This window comes from Watersipora subatra, chromosome 1, assembly GCF_963576615.1.
Source record: "Watersipora subatra chromosome 1, tzWatSuba1.1, whole genome shotgun sequence".
Classification (NCBI taxonomy): Eukaryota; Metazoa; Bryozoa; class Gymnolaemata; order Cheilostomatida; family Watersiporidae; genus Watersipora; species Watersipora subatra.
The window spans coordinates 56,421,751-56,441,597 of NC_088708.1; the positions used below are offsets into that span (position 1 = coordinate 56,421,751).

The following is a 19,847-nucleotide window of genomic DNA, read 5'->3' on the forward strand; positions in this document are numbered from 1 at the left end:
TTACAGCTTTTAACCATTCATTATGTTTGTTTACTTCTGCCTTTTGGTTAGCTAAATGTTGCTGGAAATATAGGATAGTAGCTCAATTCTTTCAATAAAACTTTATTGAATGTTGGCATCGTGTATTGGCAAAAACAAACAAAAGGTTTTAATAAGGTTGTACTTACATGCATTCTTACCGACAGGTCTGATGAGAAAACTGTTATCTCATATACCATTAATGGTAGGTTGTAGATTAGTTTTTACTATGTCAAGAAAGATTCTACGAGCGCCCATTGCGACTGAAAAAGGAGTTATGTTCTCGTGTGGACCATGCAGCTCTATGAGTGTCACAAGCCCTACTGGAGTGTTACAATTAGTCGCTTGTTCAGATGGGATGCACAAGCTTCACATTTCACAGCCTTCAGTTTCTTTGTCAAGGTGCTCATAGTAACAACTACGTTTGCAAGACTAGAACAAGAATTACCAAACTGAATATCTCAAAAACATGAATATCGTCAAAAACATGATAGTTACAGGGTTAATATTAGTGTAGCTTATGCGGTTATTAGCTTTAGACATTATACGCAAGAAATCTGTCTCCAGATACATGGAGTCCAGGCTATGATATTTTGTCAAGTCAACTTTTGCTATTTCTAAACATTCAAATTAGGACCTATCTGTAGGTGTTACGATTTGTATAATCACTCATAACCATAGCATCATCGGTTTTCACAGATGGTAGTGCTATTGTAACAGAGGAGCATAATTCCAAAGTCCAGGGTATAACATTATGTTGCCAAAAAGTTTGTTGCAATCGCAAAGTTTGAATTATTATTTTTAGCATTGGGAGTTATCTACCCAGTTACATTTTGTATTGCCAATCGAAGAAATGTTGTTTTCTACTGTAAACTCAACATTCATGACTGTTTCTTAGATTTGTGCATCAAGAACTTCAAACAATAAGATTTGCTTTCACTTTGCATAATTTAGGAATGTAGCCTGTGAGCTGCTGAACGAATCGGATGAGCAGCTGAATGGACCTTTGGAAAGTTGTCTTCATTGGCTCAAAGCTTACTTTACTGGAGATGTGCAAGCCATAGATGCATGCAGACCAGCACTTTGCTCACGGATATTTCACGAAGGTGAGAAAATAACAATTTAAAACCTTACATGTATATGTAATAGCGCGAGCTATCATCATTGCTAGCTTGTTATTCCTCCTGTTGATCACCGTAAGCTAAAAGTTGCAAAGAAACTTGACATCATTATTCTAAACAACCTCCACCGTGACTTATTCTGGAATTATTAAACACATCTGGAATCCACAGCAGTCACAAACAATTTGTACTTTTATGTTCAAGAACAAGATACCTTGCCTGCATTCTTGCAAAACAAGGCTTTTAGTTTACTGCCAACATGACCGGTATTGCATGACAGTGAGTAACACATTTTAAAAGAGGAGAAAAATGGGAGAATAATGCTGGCAGAAAAGTTATTAAAAGCATGGTTCACGATACATTTCAAAAACAATGACTAGACTACACAAATTGATAAGCTCGTGGAGTGGATTGCTATAACACTTTTAATTTTTCCATTAAAACAATACTAAAATCATTTTCAATGCATTTATTTTCCCTGAGTGTTTTAATTTTGTTGGCTTTCTGGTTTGGATGGCACAAAAAAACGGGTGTTTTTGTTGATGGTGTTTTTGTTGATGGTGTTTTTGTTGATGGTGTTTTTGAATGCCATTTCCTCAGCTACGCATCGCCCACCTCTGATGTGAATTGAACTATTAGCGATCAAACGATTTGAGCCAGAAAAGGGGTCGACTTATACGGCAGGTACATATCAAAACCAGGATTTTTAAACTAAACTTTAGACCTCGATTTCTAAGCCGGATCGACTTGTACGCCAGAATTTACGGTGATAGCTCTTTTATTGAGCAATTGTAAAAAATATCAATTGACGTACAGTTATGTGGATGTAGCTCACATAGAGCACTATTTTAGAAACTACTATGTATGAATTTCTACATGGAAATTGAAATCGAGTGAAAGATCTAAGGTTTATCTCATCCATTGTTTCTCCTAATAGTCTTCTAACTGATATTCTGTGTAGCTATAGAACTGCGATTCACAATATTTTTGCCCCTGGCTACTGAAGCACTTTCGACTATTATTCTTATTTCTTTTTTAACCTTTGTAGAAGTGAGCCAACAAATTAACTACTAAAACCATAGATATAATAAACCCATAAACTTATTTATTAACTTATAATGATAAGGGTTTATTATATCTATGACTAAAACTAACAATGTTTATCATTTAAGATTCAGGTATCTTTTCAACAAGTGGACTTGCACATTCTCAATGCATCCATTGAAGGTAGCACAGCTGCCTCCGACCTCTGCAGGTATTTGAGTGGTATTTTAGCCATAAAATTGCCGCAAAAGAAAACGTCACTGCTAGTCATTTCTACATGCGAATTATAGTACTGCCACACTTCTATTTTCTGAGTCCTGGTTCAAACAAAATGATTAATTTATTGTTTTTTCTGGTGTAATAATACAGGTCTTTCTTATGATTGATGAATACTCACAGAAATTTGAGCTTGAATGCTCATTGAAAGGACAAACTTGACAGATCACCAGCTAGCTCATCATCAGTGTCTTATACTGACTGATATACGTATTGCCGATCTTAAAGCATACAAATCTCTCAAAGTGCTGAGAAAACTTGCTAGCCAATTTATAAATTCAAATAGTTGTAAACATATGTTTTGGGTTGATGGTTGTGACTGGTGGAAATGAATGGTATGTGTTTGGAGTATTTGAGTTTTGTCACAGGCCAACTGTAAATTGGCCTGTGACAAAACTGACAATTGGTAGCTAATCTTTTGGCTTCAAGGTTTGTCTGAAATTGGTTAGAACTGCGAGAAAACCAACCCCAGGTTTAAAACTAGCAATGTTATTATGAAATAATGTTGCCGTGCTTACAGGAAAAAGATCAACAGATATGGATTATAAACAAGATATGTTCCAAACCTTCATGAGTATCTTTAGTTAAGCATCGGACTCTCAGACAGCCGGACTATGAAATAGTTTAAATACTCTGTTGATTATCTCTATTTCTGTACAAGTATTCAAGTAGTATAAACCTGTTCCTATCAGAGCTTGTCTGAAATTTTTCAGAGAGTTTCCGAAGCAAGGTCTGGTGTACCTTGGAAAGACAAGTCAAGTTTGGTGAAACTGTCAGTTATGGGCAGCTTGCTGAGCTCTGTGGGAACCCGAGGGCCAGCCAGGCTGTTGGGTCAGCAATGAGAAACAACCCTGTAGCCTTAGTTGTACCTTGTCATAGAGTTATTCTTGCATCGGGCTTGACTGGGAACTACTCCGGCGGAAAGCTAAACAACACTAAATCATGGCTGCTTGAGCATGAGAAAGCATCGGTCTTACAGTAAAGAGTTGCCTTTCCTCGTGTGCAAACAGTGTGCTCAGTCATTGCTCTTGTATTGACCCAGTTATTAAATAATATATTTGTGGTTGCTCGCATTATTTTTGTTTTTCCTTAACGTTTACAATATTATTTTCCACAGGTATATCTACCAGTTCTAGAGATTACTACATTATAATTTTTTATTACATATTCATATTTTACAATAAATACATGTTTGTTTTACCATTACATACTTTTTTTAGAATAAAAATGTTTTCACACTGCACTTGGCTCACTAGGGAACTAGCAAACGGTATCTTGTTTGTTTTTGGAGAAATACTGCTTGGCTTACTTACCCCATGAGTAATCACCTATCCATTAAAGTTGGGCTATCTTTTCATGATAGAATTTATCATTTTATGGGTGGACAGGTTAAACAGGTGTACATGAATAATACTCATAAATAGCGTTCATTATAAAATTGCTCTACTATGTAATTCGGAATGTTATCTGGACTAAAGCTGCCCTGGAAAGTTGACAAAAACCATTTTCTGTGTTTTTATGAGCTAGATGTACATCTGACGAGGTATTTAAAATAATTTCATCACAATCAAATTTCAATAGGTATCTCGTGTGCCTGTTAGAATATCAAGGGTATTTATTCTAATAGTTACTCAGTGCTCGAAACTTACATAAATAGTATTTTTAAAGATTCTTAATTTATCAGTACATAATTTTTACTTATGATGCTGTAGAAATGGCTTACGGTCTTCCTAAAATATTGTTGGTTATTAATTACATGTATGTAATTATATACTTTCTTATGAGCTAGTTAAACCTATAGCTTCATTGTATAATAGTTTCATTTGGCTGTAACATAAAAAAACTTGTCTACTAATTTTTTACTTAATTTACGGTTAGCAGTTTTGTGATAAAAGAGTTCAAGCAATTGCTACCAATTTACGTTATGCTCAGTTATGTATGATCAATACTACTAAAACTGTTATGTTAACATAATACGCAATTTTGGTCTCACGTGAGACATTTGACTTTATAAGCCTAAATAAATTGTTTTATTCAGTGAAAAACTTTCAAAGAATTGTAGCGCATTAGTCTTCATCGCAGCGACTAACAGATTTAGAAAAAGACATTCTAACAAAGAATGAAGTTATTTCTGCTAGGTTCAGCAGGTTGAAGTTCGAGTAATGTGTGGTTCAAAACACTTTCTTGGCTATAGCAGAGAATAGTGAGATAATACATGTACATATATATGTACCTGTATATTATGAAGCTAAGAAAAGTGACTGTCCCCTCTTATCTCTAGACAGTTGATCACTATTATTTTGATTCTCACCACAGCTTTTTCATGTGGTTTCAATGTATTTGTATAGCTAAAATTAGCTTATGTATTGTTGTGTTTTTATGCAAGATACTGCAGAAAGTAATAATAACCTAAGCACGCAAAGGCAGTTTAGGATATTGAATTTATCCTTTACATATAGTTATACCCCAGCTACAAAAAAGCATTGAGTACGTGTCATTGTACTCACATTTAATTCAAATTTACAAACATTGTTTGTTTAGATTAAAGAGATAGTGCTTACTTTAGTTCTATATGCCTATAAACTAGAAATATAAAGAATATAAAGAATAAAGAAGAAATATAACACTATTCAGCTGTCAAACATCAACTCAACGATTATGCAAACAATTATGCAACACGGTTAATGTACTATTCAACAAACACATTTTGTGATTTGTGCAAACAATGTTAGTGTTACACCACTGTTCATATAGAAATATTATTCATTAGACTGGTTGTTATCAGTGTAACAAACTGATTGAAGTATCGTCATGAAGTTACCTTCTCTATAAGTTTCCTGAGGCAGAAAACTCCAAATTGCTAAAAGCCACCGCAATAGTCTTAGCCTTATTTCCTAAGTAGTTGTACATGTAAATACAGATTATTTCGCCGAATAGTCTCAATTCTTCCTCGCGCACCTCTGTATATCCTTTTGAAGTTGAGCGTATTTCAACTCTGTCCAAAATGGATAAAACTGCTGGTGCTCAAGGCGTAAAAATGGCTAAGGTACTGCTCAAAACCAATTATATAACATAATTTATGCTTTAAAATTTTTTGACAATGACGTAACTAGCTTTTACGAGCTCTTCAATTAATGGATAGCTGCAATATCTTGTTTTTTTTATGTAGTCTGATGTACTACATATCTACTAGTTATTTTTTCAAATCTTGTCTGATCCACTACTTACCTACTAGTTGTATCTTGAGCATATCTTTAACATTTAAGGTCGTGCACAGTATTTTCTGTGATATGGTGGAATACGTGATTTGTTGCTGTGTGGTTAATGGAATTTTGTGTCTAAGCGTCATTTTTTAATTCTAGGTAATCAAAGTTCTTGGACGAACAGGCTCACAAGGACAGTGTACACAGGTAAATATAGGACCTTATTTTCGTTAACTACTCTATTTTTCGCTTAGTATTGACCAGAGTTATGGCCACAACTTGGTTTAGGATTGCATGGTCATTATCGTATCGACAGTATTAATAGGCTTGTGAAAAAACTATTCAAGGTGCATTTCTCATCGTGCTGCGAATCCCAAATATTTATTCCGATGTACTTACGTCTAGAAGAAAATGTAGCTGGTGTGATAGTAATATTTAGTCAATATCATATAAATGTATGCTTTCACCTCTTGCAAAGCTATAGGCCAGTTTTTGCCGGTGGCCTATTCATGGTTAAGCAAAGTTTTGGTAATAATCATCGCAAGCAAGTACGGTGAAAGGTTAGGCAGAACATGTTGGAATTGAATACGGCAATACGGGCTGCAATATTAAAATGTAAACTCACAAAAGACATGCTTGGCTAATATTTTGTACGCAGTGTGAAAACCTGTGTCCAGAAGTGTTGTTTCAATCATTGGCCATGTCATATGTCGAAAAATAAAACAATTCGCGTATTCAGCACTAGAGACATGTTAGAAATGGGTTTTACATAAATAATCTATGATATGTAGCAAATATGTTAAATGTGAAAGAACAGATTTTCCTCTAGCTATAAAAATAACCATCGCTGGGGATCAAACAAATTTGAGTGTCTTCAAGCAAGATCTGTTGCACAAAAATGAGATTTTGTGCTACACCAAGATAACTACAATAGACACTCCTATAACACATACATCTTTTAACATAAATAACTTATGTGAAGCTTTTGCTTCTTATTAAGTTAAAACATTCCATATAACAAATTTTCAAGTCAGTGCAAGTTCTCAAATTCCATTAGAATGATGAGAATCTCTTGGTTAGCCTTACAAATATAGTTTTTTGCTTTTGTTGCACTTGGGAGAGAACATGGCATATAGTGGTATATCTATTATATACTAGTGTGCCATGAGACATTGTCCGGTGTTAATAAGTAGTTGCACAATTATTCCGACGTACCAAGGAGCAGTCGATGGTTGCAGGTGTTAGAGTGTCGGTATACTGTACCAAGCTAAATGTCACGAAGTGGCGTCTCATTGAAAGCTACGTTTTATCCTAACGTTTAACTCTGGCTTCAGTCAGATGGGCAGACAGACACTGCTCTCATTATAATAAAGATACATTTTTGTTTTACTTTATTTTAGTCATACCTTTTTTTGCGGTATAAACCTTCCTGTGTGGGAAAATCGATTTAAAACAACCTTGAATCTGTGCGCTCTCGTTAACGTAAAATTTCCGTAATGATTGACCTTAAACCAAGTGAAAGAGATAAAAAAGAGAAAGGTTGTTGATACAAACCAGCAATACTGCAGTTACTCTGCTGTCATAAAATTGAAAAATCAAGTTTAAGTTTAGTTTTTCCTTTTTGAACGGCTGAAGAGGTGAGTTTCGGAAGATTTTGGAACGGATTAGACAATTTAATTGTGTTATACTGTTCGTATAATGTAAAATCACGTTGACATTTTCAGAGCGGTTTATGTTCTAGGAACGTCTACTGTATTCATACTTTTCTATTTACTATTCATATTTATACTGTATTCTACTTTTGAGTTACCTTATATGTATTAATAGTATTGGAAGCGTAAACTTTTTATGTACAATGAGATGTGCTTTCTTTATCTTCAACCTTACCATTATGTCTATTAAAACTAATCTAAATACTATCCCTTTAGTTATTATACACTAGCAGTAAGTCCAGGATTTCTTTCATGTTCAATCAGATATCCTGCAGGTGAGTGTTTAAGGGGCTGGTTCTCAGGAACTAGATAAAGTTTTAAGACATTATTTTTAGCGACCTGACAGAAGGCACAGAGTGTATGTGTTAAAGTTTGGATGAAATTGACCAAAAATTGTGGCAACGCATAGTGTTTACACGAAGAAGTAGACACACAGACAGTGTGGGAATTTTGAATATAGGTTTTTAATTTCTGCACACGTTTTAGGCTAACCATATACCATGGAACCTCAGTAACTAGAATTATTCCGAACAAGACATTCCAGAATATTTAACCACATAATTTGTACATATATTTGTAATTCGAGCGGCCAATCGTGCGTCGATTCAGCAGCACCAGCACCACTTTGAGTCAGTCCGTAAATGAGGATAGACTGACGCTTTGCGCATTGTGCAAAATCTTTCATGTTTTTGTGATGGATTTTCATTAATTATTCCCCCAAAAAATCATAGTTTGAAGGTGCGTGCAGTAAATATCTAAACTACACATTGGTTATGCTTTTCATTGGTGTGTCTAGTCAATCTTAAGTCAGTTTGCTACACAATAATGAAGGTGATCCTTAGCAAGTTGTGTGAATTAGACACATTAGTACTAACATATTTATTGTAGGTTCGAGTTGAGTTTTTAGATGAGAGTAACAGATCCATTATCAGAAACGTTAAAGGACCTGTTCGAGAAGGTGATATTCTTACATTATTGGAAACTGAGAGAGAAGCCAGGAGGTTACGATAGAAAGGCCATTGTTTGGTTAGTATTTTTTACCCTTTTAATGAAACTGAAATTGTCATAACACTACTGTTTCAATTTAAATACAGTGCACCCTCGAGATACGATGTTGATCCATTCCAAGGCTGGCATCGTATGGCGAAAAAATTGTATGTCTGGGTATGGAAACCATTGTAATTATACAATGAAAAAAAATGGTGAAAATCGTCAAAATTTTATAAAAATGCTGTACATATTGAAAATTTGTAACAGAATAGTATGTTAACTTTAGTAACTATGTTACCTACAGTAGCTGCATTGTATTAAGTGCACTTAGTGAATATAATCTGCAATACTGTAAAATTGTAATCTGTGTACCAAATGCAGATCGTACGGTAAAAAGTTCTTACCTTCAAAAGGTACGCATAACATAAACTTTGAATTCACTTCAAATAAGTTTAGCTTGCCAAACTCACCCTTAAAACTAAGTTTTAGTATGTATTTTGAACAATTTTAATGAATTTCAACTTTTTATCACGAAATTTTATCCTTCATAAGTTTATGTCTTCTTTTTCATTATAAGATTTAGCGTGTCTGGTTGAAACCTTTCTCAACCAGAATTCAATAAGAATGGCCGAGCGATGCAGTTATCGAAAACGGCCTCTCACACACCTGACCATTTAATGGCTACCGAAAACTAAATTAAATTTTATTTACTATACAGGACGTACATACCTTTGGGGTAACGTGACTTTAGCTGGTATATTGTAGCGAATAAAGCAGAGAGGAGGCAGAAACGTATCAATGTTAATTATGTTGCTGTACACTTGAAGATTAATTTAATACGTAATAAAATGGAATTTTTAGCAGGTTAAAGAAAGTTGTCTAGTCCTGTCCAATTTTTCTTTTGGTTTAAAAGAAAAAAATGCTGGTGCAATGCAGAAAACTGCTAGCTTGCTAAAGCTTGTAGAAGAATTCAGAGAAGGTGCTGCAGTAGTTTTTCTTGTATGAAATGTGCACAAGAATCAATGTAACCATACGCACAAAGTTTGTACTTATTTATGCCCTATAGGACGGCTTTAAGAAGTTTCAAAAAGTAATGTAAATGTGTCAACTATCTTGAGTAGCTAGTTATATGATTTACATACATTCGATGAATTGTATTCACGTAGGAGATAACAAGCCCATCTGCAAAGACAGTTAAACAAGAAAATAAAACATAAAATCAAAAGGAAACAAATAAAATTTGAAAAACATGCCACACAAGAGATGAATAATATATATTATACATGCATTGTTTTAATGTACCAGTCCATATCACTAAATTAAATGCTTGAAATATTTCTGCCAATGTGGGGTTTTCTGTATCTTCTACTTCCTCGCCTTTACTAAATGGTTGCTCCTTTTGAATGCTGATCGCGTGCATGACCTAACTGCTTCAAATCTTCAGTCGTAATCTCTTTCTTGTGCTTGCTTTAATGGAGTTCTTGTTTTAATAATAATTGCAAATGCTGATTGGTTGCGATCATATTCCTTGACAATGTTAATAATACGGGTGCCTTCTTCTTATTGACGACATTCAACTTTGTTGACATAGAAATCGTTTTTCCTTCGTTTTGTAACGTTTGTATTGGTCTCAGATTCCATAACTAACGAATTAAATGTAGATACTTGTAGTTATATACATATGCTGACTTAAGTTTATAGTAAAATATATTATAACGCTACAAATGAATATTGGCTCTCGCTTGTGTATTTTACACGAATTTTTTCACACGGAATGCTGACATGATATAAGTCGATCATCGAGTTTCTTCTAAACATTCTGAAAATGTTTTCGGCAAACTATATTTCGGTCTTTTTTTATTTTGACGTGCGTTATGAGCACACCGACCGCCAAATTTTAACTCAGGCGAAACTTTTCTCAAAATCGTATGGTGAAATAAAATTCGTGTAGCAAGGTGAAGATCTCACAATGTTCCACTTCGTAAGGTGAAAAAAATCATATATCAGGGTAATCATATCTCGAGGGTGCACTGTATGGTTAAGTATTTATTGCCTGGAATGCTACACTGCTTCATCTATTGTCATATTCTATGGTGATTCACTTTCGCAAAAAAAACACGATTATTTAGCTGGTTGCAAACCCATTTTGCAGGTTGGTGAGTTATTCATAATTGCAGTGCACTCTTAGGTTACGGCGTCCCTGTTTTATGCTTTTTTCGTCTTAGGATGTTTTTCCGTCCCCTTCATACAGCATTTTTTTCCACCATATGGCATCAAAAAAAATGTCTTACAAAATTCAATTTTGGTGATCAGTGTGCTGAATACATCAGAATAACGAAGATGCCGATATGCTATTTGCTGAAATCTCTTGTATTACGAAGACGCCGATATGCTTTCCACTGAAGGTCCTCCCGCAAAGCCTGAAAGAGATGCAATGCTCTCTCTCTCTCTGCTCTCTCTCTCAGTTTTGCATTTTTCGAAACCAGAAACAGGTAATAAAGATAAATACAATGAAAAAATTAGAGTTTAGTAAAATATGTACGAAAACTGAGCTTTAGGTGTGTGTGTTGGTAAGTTAAATTCAAAGTTTGTTATTCGTCTTTCTCGAAGGTAAGAGCTCGATACAGTACATACTGTACGTAGTAAAGTTACATTTTATTGCTTATTGTAACCGCTAAATACGCTATAGTTACTGTATGTAACTATAGTTATTAAGGTTAATATACTATTTTGTTATCAATTTTTAATATGTGCAGTACGTATATAAAGTATTGATGAATTTTTATCAAGGAGTGTTTGCCTTAGATAATGATGATAGATTTCCATACACTTTTATATGACATTTTCGTCTTACGATGCCATCACTGAAACGAATTAATGTCATAAGGAGGTGAGGTGCACTGTACTTTGCAAACAGTCTGTTAAATATGATTGGTGACATGTGAATTGTAAAAATTGTTTCCTCTTGTGCCACTCAACGTAATGAAGGGTAGACAACTTTTGTATTGTAGCCTTATGTTGTCACTATTAGCCTAACTTTTTGTGAATGCTTCTCCAGACCAATGTTTTGAAACTGCTCAGCTATTGTTGAGTCACTCGTTTTCCGGCTGTCAATTGTTACGTTCCTCTGGGTTAGTGTGTACATATGAGTGTATGTTATTGCTCTGTTATTGGACGGTCACTCAAGACAAATATTTATATTTACTCTACATATTCTTCTCATGTTTGGCTAACCAATTTGCCCCTCAAACTGTTTAGCTCAGAAACATCTCTTTGTATGTATTGTATATGGAATTACAGGATTTTATAAATAAGGTTTGCCCTTGTGATACCCATCATAATAACGGTTTATGCCAAAGCACTAAATCAACAAGCTATTGAGCACAGATGTGCAGTCAAACCCTTGACATGCTAAGTCAATTCTTTCAAATCTTCGCTTCGTATTTTTAAACCATATCAGTTGATGCCTATATTTTTATAAGAACACATTGTTTCTATATTTTTGTTCTATGTCAAAAACTTCATAAAAATATACCTGATGGCGCAAAATATTATTGTATTAACCGTAGTAGATAGATAACATTACAGATTGGGGTATGAATAATATTTTTGGGGAACTTCGACTAAATACCAAGTTTTATCAGCATTTTAGATTTATGAAAATGTAGAGAAAAATATGTGATGTTCGCAAAATATCATCCGAAAATAGCCATGACATTAAATAGTATATTAAAATTGCTAATTTTGATAACAAGATGATCTAAAATTTGTTCTATCAAATTCCTTATTCATAAAAAACAGCATGTTTTGAAGATGGTTTCTGAAAATTGCTAATTTTTACAAACAACTTATAAGTTTTCAATTAGTGTCAAGAAATAATTTTTTGCTAGCGCACTCTACGAGATAGAGTGCTAGCTGATTGATGGAATCTTCTAAATTGTTATGGCACAGACTTGTTTCTGTATTCATGGAGTCTGTTTGACCTTGCATTATAACTGCCTGCCACGCTGGTTGACCAAAATGAGTATGTAACATTGCGACTAAATGAAAAAATGTGTTAGAATGGTGGCAAACAGAACTGCTTGTCTCACGTTTATGCATTGGCTAATAGTTGCCGTTGGCAACCTATAACATACGTCTATGTTTTGTTGAACAAATGACCTCCCTGCACCACAGGCTTGGAACTTGCATCGCAAGTGTCTTTTGCCACAAATTGGTTTCTTGTTCCTCTATCATCAAAATCATTGCTGAAAAATGAAATGTCATGATTATATTGTTATGAATAGATGTAAATTTAAAATATTGTCAGATAACCTTGAGGCTATTATATGCAAGCACAGTAGCAGTATAGCAAAAGCATAGTATAATACTATTGAACAGCTAAATTATATCTAAGAAATGAATAAGGTAACGTATTAATAAGGTTTCCTATTGTTGTGTTTACATTGGAGACAAGGTAATTGTGGTATAGAGAAATTAAAAAGGTACGATGCACTCCGGTTTAAGATGTCCCTGTTTTTCGTCTTACGATATCACACACAATGTCTTTTAGTCCTCGCCTTACAATATCAACAAAAAATGATTCTCTAAATTTAAATTTGGCAGGTGGTGTGCTGAATACTGCGAAATAATGAAGATGCCGATATGCTATTTGCCAAAATCCCTCTCATAATGCCTATCGAAGATACGATACTCACTCTCTCCCAGTTTAGCATTATTTATTATGAGTTATAGTACAAACGAAATGGGAACCAAATTAATGATAAAATTTGAGCCGATGGCAAAGTTGAAGTTTAGCAAAATACATCTTAAAATTTAGCTTTAAGTAAGGGTCTAGTAAGCTAAATTCATTCGATTTAAATTCAATGTTTATGTTATACGCCTATCTCGAAGGTAAAAACTCCCTATGGTATGTACTGCACATAGTGCTTTGTAATGGTACATTTTATTGCAGATTACAACACTAAATACAGTAAAGTTACTGTGGGTAACTATAGTTGTGATGGTTAATATATTATTTCATTAATAATTTTTAATATGTACACTACAATACATATAGAAAATTTTGATGGTTTTTATCAAAGGGTGTTTGCATTAGATAATGACTATAGATTTGTATACCCCTCTATACAACATTTTCGTCTTACAATGCCAACACCTCCTTACAATGCCAAACGAATTAATGGAACGAATTAATGTCATATGGTGGGATACATTGTAATTGATGTGGTTTGTAGCTTTTGTAGCACACCCTAGCCATTTAATCACTATTTGTCATAGCTGAATGGTTAATTCTGTTGATGTACTGTTCATAAGCATTAAGATGCTACATCATGACTTGAAAATTTTAAAAGCTGTAATATGTGTGGTGTCTGTCTAGGGAGATTTTAGAGCTTATTCCTAACCAATGAATTAACTCCTATAGTGTATTTTTTTCTAGATGCTGAAATGACGCAAGAATTCTGCTGGAAAGACCATCAGTGCAGTCGTTACAATTTATGATCTATTATTAATTTTGGATAATAAATTGGTTACAACACATGCTGTATCTGCTTATGTACATGTCAGCACAAGCTCTTTGAAGCTTAGAATATCTAGACCATTTATGAACTATGAAATTTTGTATAAACCATGTACATTGTATTTATAAATAATGCAAGTACATGTATACGTCATCTCCAATAAAGCCTATCTATTTTATCAGGCAAAATTTGAGATGGAAATGATATAGCAATCAGCAAATACTTGAACAAATTATATTGATAAAACAAAGAATAGGTTTTGCAAGTATCATTTAGGTTTAAAAATATTATATCAATATGCTATTGGTCACATGGATTTTGCATTATGTACAAAGGCATGAGTGCAAAATTTAAAATTCCTGAATATCAACATTGCTTCAGCTGGTAAGCAGAACAGGTGAACCAAGAGAAGCCTCTGCATATTGGAAATAAGGTTGCAGCAGCTTGGTAGCAAGGATATTACTGTATGCAAAACGATTATTGTCACAAACAAGACAATTCTCTGATGCAACACTAATTGCATGTGGTTAAGACTATACATGGATCAATCGGGATGTCGTACATATGCTTACTGAAAATGTGTTTTTGCGAAACATTTTGCTCGCCTAATACGGTAATTATGGGAGTTGTGTGCTCTAGTGCTTCCTGAGAAGACAATTTTTACATTCAATTCCTTAATGTCAAAGCTTTCACATGCCATAATTGACAGCACCAAAATATGGTTTTATAGTGTTAAAATATGAATAGTTTACTGGTTTGTTTCCACATTTGCTCTTAACGAATACACTATTAGCAGATATGACAAAAATATAAATGGTAACTTTTCTTAGTTAATAGTTGATATAGGACAAACTGGCTTTCTGTACTGTCGGATCGTAATAAATATGTAAACAAAGATTATCATCGAAACGAATAATAATGGAGCAGAAAACTAAGAGCCACATAGTATACTATCATTACTGCAACAATGTTGATTGAAACCTGCCATCTTTAGTCAACATTTCTGAACCATCTTTGACAATAGTAGTCTAACCTATGAAAACTTTAAATATGCAAAGACAACCCTAATTTGAGAGACATGATGTTGCTTGTTTATGTTATTACAAATTTTAATGCAAATGTGTATTAAATAAATTTTTGGGAACTCTAAAAAGTTTATTTTAAAGTCTAAAATTGGAGAAAGTACAATCTGCATAGATAATCAAACAAGAACAAATATTATATTTATTTAAATAATATATTTAACCGCTAGGAAAATTTAAAATGAAGACCTGTTATGGTTTCCTATGACTTTTGTGTCATATAGCCCTGTATAATAGGAGGATATGCTTATCAAACAAGTTCCTCTAGTTCATATCAGGAACTACAATTCAACAAGATGGAAAATAGCGTCTTGTAAACAGGAGTTAAACTTTTGAACATCTTTCAATGTATGTTGGCAAAATATTTACTTAGTGTTCCATTTAGCTAGCCTGTTAATTCGCTGAGCAAATGATTGGTGCAAAGGACAGGGACTAGACAACAAATGCATCTAGTTCTATTCAGTATGGGTAAGTACATTTTTGTATGTTTCTAGTTATATGCATTCACATAGTTGCATGTAGGTACATTTGCCTATAGACAGAAATAACATTTTAACTTCATACTACCAATTCATAGAGTGTTTTCATTATTTGCAAGTAAACACTTCATTTATCAATTTTTTACTAAAAATTAATCAAAAGTCAAACTTATGAATAACCTTTGAACCCATTAAGGTGTTATATAGCTGGATATGTTACATACAAACTTGGACGTAGTTGTCTGTTGCGCTAACACAGCTCTTAATTGATGCAAGTCGCAGGTGACTTTTTCGATTAAAACTGGTTGCTAAGCAAGTTCAGTAAAACTACTCCCATGGTGATAATTAAATATCACATCTGTTTGCTTAGCAGTTTCAAGTAATTTAGAGTTCTCGCCTGTTTTTCGAAGGTAGAACGAAGGTCTATCAAGTTTGCAGACTTCCTACATACAGTACAGACAGATCTCAGTTGATTTATGCGTTTGGCATAATCTTCACTTATGATTTATATGAAATAATAAATTGTGTTAAGTGAGCGCTTTGAAAGAAGTGCAGTCATAGGTGAAAAGATCCTGGCCAAATGCTGTTCAGATTATAAAAGCACCTTTTTGAAAGCTTTATTGATCAAGCTTTGTAAACCGTAGATAGGAAATATATTGAAATACGCATTGTTACACAAGTCTAGTTTAGCTGTCTGCCAACAAGTAACCGTAATGAAATGTTGAAATAAATGAAATCTAATATAGTAGATATTCTTATTTACGTTTGATACGCCATTCTTATTTTTCAAGCATATTTAGATTATTCAAAAGACCTTCCAACACGTTCAAATTTACATGTAAATATTCAGCGATGTATATTTCAAGCTCTTATACTTGCGAATCAGCTTCCAACAAAAAGTGATGATAGGTGTTTATGCAGCAGTCTGCTATCTAGCCTGTTGACTCCTAATTCCCGAGTGTTTTCTTGAGAAACAAAAGGAAAACCCACTCGATGTTATCAGAAACTCCGAAGACATTTATAATAAATAATAATGTCTTTATTGCAACATCAATCATAGCACAATGCATATAGACAATAGCACCTTTAAGAAAACATGTAAAAAACTCAGCACATAAATAAATAAATTATAAATAAATTAAAGTTGCTACTCTTTGACAATATATATTCTTAAAGGTTTTACCAGTATAGAAATTGCTCAATGCGTGCAAGAGAGAGCTGAAAGTACATGAACAGATCGCAACAAATATATCACTAATCAAGCTTCTTTGTTGTCTGAAGTTTATCAGAACTGTCGCTAGCTGATTCGAGAGATTTTTTGGACGGAGTGTAATGGCACGTATCACAGATATCTACAAAGATAGATTATAGTATAAACAGAAAGTTGAAAACTAGAATTTACAAGACAAATGGCAGTTTGCTAGTGAATAGGTGAAAAGAGTACAGCAGTCTGGTTAAGTCAATTTATTGTAGAATTTCTGCTAAAGAGAAACTTTCTGAATCTAAGAAAAAGCTTAGCAAGTTCAAGTAATCTTAACAGCATCTTGTAATTCCCAAGGCAGTTACTGATCGAGTTTTTATAAAAGCAGTGACTGTAAGGGTTGTGTGACCTTTTACTTATACAACAAATATATGTGTTCACTACTCCACCATTTTGTCCAAAAATGTAGATTTTTACTTACTTCTGAATGGAGGGAGGTAGACATGTTCTTTAGAAGAATGACCAGTTAAATGTTTTCCAAATCGTTTTGAATAGCTAGCATCATGGCCGAGAGGTCCTTGTGTTGCTGAGGCTGGCGTGATCTAGATCGAGGTCTAACAGTGTTTCTGTGTTGCAGGGGTGGAGTAGTCGTTTGAGGTTTGCTTCGAACACGACTTTTTGGATAAGACCATATCTTTTTTAACTTTTCCAGAGTTGAAGTAGCTTCCTGTACATTGTCGATACCCATGATAGCTGCAATGAACAGAGAGACTTAGTTTCTCACATCTTAATATAATCAGAAACAGTGACCTTTGTCCACGAGGGCAATAAACTGGTCTTATCAAGTTTGTTTTATGCTTTTGACAGCCATTTATAGTCTTGGTCATCTTCTGCCATGTCCTACGCCACAAGTGCTATGTTATATATAATGCCTGCCGTCTAACATACGTGTGAACAGACAAGGGAGATAAGAGCCCTTACTATTTACTTAAACCTAAATCAGCTGATTATAAAAGGTCTGTTTTATCTCCAAGTTTGACAGCGAAGTAAGTCACCCTTTTGCATGCAAGTATCTTGCATGACAAAACTAGCTATGAATGAGTAGAAAATATGGGATATCAAAATATTATCTTGCATCATCTACTTACATTTATATTTTCTTTTAGGCTGAGGTGCGTCTATGACAGATTTGGCTATAACTTCCGCCCATAAAAGTTCCTCCAGCTGTTTTCCTATATCTAAATTCATCGACACTTTTTGAGTGTCACCGTATTGTCCGATGCGATTGTTTATCTGTGAGTTAACGTCAAGCTGTTGTGTGTTGATCCGTGGCACTGCTAGCGCAACGATTCCATTTTGTGTAAGTCTAATCCATACCAGTATTAAAGTCCACATCATGTGTGTCGAGAGAGTAATATTATCCATCTTCGTATCCTGTAATGAAATATTTAAAACTCATGCATCAACACTGAACATAAGCTAGTTAAAGTTTGCTCGTACCAAACACACAGCCGTAAATATTTGTTGCACAAAACAAACAGACATGAACGACCAGCAATACTCACGAGTGATTAACTAGTTGCTAGGAAAGATAGTTGAGATAAAGTATGGGTGAGTGGAGTAATCGTGGTGTGAACGCTTTGAGTTGCTAGGCACAAATGATAACTATAACACAAGAGATTCTTTTATACTCGTGCTTGAATAGCTTAATCTGAGTCAGCTCACAAAACAACCAATAATATCGCGGTTTGAGTGACCAATGACACCGAAGGCTCTCATCACTCATTCATCTTCGTTACTTCCATGGCATTCATTTAACGTCAGTGAGAGTGTGGTATTAAGGAAAATTAGAGCAGTGAACATTGCTAATCACTTTAGGTCTGAGTCACCTTAGAATCATTAATAAATTTACACAGCAAAAAAATCAAGTTAATGTCAATCCGTAAATTATGAAACTGTTCATTTTATTTTTTAATATCTTTTAAGCAGTTATTGTATTCTTTTTGAGATCTCATCATTGATTATTGCTGCATACCAATATGAATAACAAATTTGATGTTTTTTCATTTCAAAAACATTTCTATTTTTGAAATGAAATTATTGCCAATAAAGTACTAAATATATGTTCCCCAATACAATAATGGCATTATAATTTTTTAAACAATGTAACTTAATTTATCAATTGGTATGATAAATTCACAATTCTACCAATTATCTACATTCAGAACCAACAAGATTTTCTTGGTTATTAAATGTTTATTATAGTAAAGTGATACTCTGAATTACAAAGGTCTAAAATATATGTAGGTTAAAAAAAAACCTTTCGACTAACGAAGAAATTTTCCAAGGAGTAGGTTAATGGTTTTATAAACTCGCTCTTTCCTTCATAAAGACTAGTAAAGTTTAAGATTTAGTCATCAAATAGAGCGATGAGAAGTAACAATGTCTATAAGATGGGGGAAGGAGGAGAGATTGAGAACATCTTGCTTTGAGAACAAATGGATTTACTGCTTAATTTTAATTCATAAACCTGCTGTAAGGTACCAGAATAACATAAAATGTTAATGTATTTTATACCGTTTCTTAAAATACAGGACAGATATTTTACAGTCATTGATATGCAAGATTAGAGAAAAAATGGTTAATCCAAGAGCTCTGGCAATAGTAATACAAACATTTGACTAATCTGTAACTTTTTATCTTACAATTTCGCATATATTGTAGTGCAATAGCTGCAACTCTCTGTTTTGCTTACCTATTTTCATAACTGGCATACTTGTTGTTTTAGTCTAATAATAGGCAAAGGCTTGTTACTTTGCTCTGTTGCATTGTTTTATAAGCATGCGACTCCAAATAGCCAGTGTTTTAATAACCCTGAAGAAATAATGACTGTGTGATGTTGTTGCATAGCTCTGTTAAACCTTGAGGTAGTCTACAAAATATGCTTTTTTTGCTGCGTAGTCACAGCTGACCGAAGCCAAAAACTTTGCAGAGCAAATTTTACAAGTGTACAAAATCAAATAAGAATAAAACTACAACATATTTAATTACAAATTTAAATAAAAAAACAACTAAACAAAATGCAGAGAGTGTACAGCATCGTAACAACAATTAGCAGAACTATAAAACAATTCTGATAAGCAAAATACAACATCGTTAACTTCTATCTAAACTGGTTTGTATTGCATCATTCATTGGA

At 33.9% G+C, this 19,847-nt stretch overlaps 2 protein-coding genes across 2 annotated transcripts; one reads left to right on the forward strand and one right to left on the reverse strand.

The window, feature by feature from the left end:
• Positions 1-232: 232 nt before the first annotated feature.
• On the forward strand, positions 233-3,626 carry LOC137410521 (methylated-DNA--protein-cysteine methyltransferase-like). Its single transcript, XM_068095950.1, has 3 exons — positions 233-420; positions 973-1,124; positions 3,173-3,626. The coding sequence occupies exons 1-3, from the start codon at positions 248-250 to the stop codon at positions 3,439-3,441; spliced, it is 594 nt and encodes a 197-aa protein (XP_067952051.1). The 5' UTR covers positions 233-247; the 3' UTR covers positions 3,442-3,626.
• A 12,929-nt stretch (positions 3,627-16,555) lies between these two features.
• LOC137385571 (uncharacterized) lies at positions 16,556-18,298 on the reverse strand. The gene is made up of 4 exons (XM_068072056.1): positions 18,214-18,298; positions 17,797-18,082; positions 17,130-17,401; positions 16,556-16,799 (listed from the first exon to the last, which is right to left on the reverse strand). The coding sequence occupies exons 2-3, from the start codon at positions 18,071-18,073 to the stop codon at positions 17,175-17,177; spliced, it is 504 nt and encodes a 167-aa protein (XP_067928157.1). The 5' UTR covers positions 18,074-18,082; positions 18,214-18,298; the 3' UTR covers positions 16,556-16,799; positions 17,130-17,174.
• Between the last annotated feature and the right edge of the window lie 1,549 nt (positions 18,299-19,847).

Coding starts and splice junctions, on each gene's coding strand:
- LOC137410521 (XM_068095950.1), top strand. CDS start 248: ATGTCAAGAAAGATTCTACGAGCGCCCATTGCGACTGAAAAAGGAGTT. Junction 421..972: donor CCTTCAGTTTCTTTGTCAAG/GTGCTCATAGTA, acceptor TGCATAATTTAG/GAATGTAGCCTGTGAGCTGC. Junction 1,125..3,172: donor CTCACGGATATTTCACGAAG/GTGAGAAAATAA, acceptor GAAATTTTTCAG/AGAGTTTCCGAAGCAAGGTC.
- LOC137385571 (XM_068072056.1), bottom strand. CDS start 18,073: ATGGATAATATTACTCTCTCGACACACATGATGTGGACTTTAATACTG. Junction 17,402..17,796: donor GCCTAAAAGAAAATATAAAT/GTAAGTAGATGA, acceptor TGTTCATTGCAG/CTATCATGGGTATCGACAAT.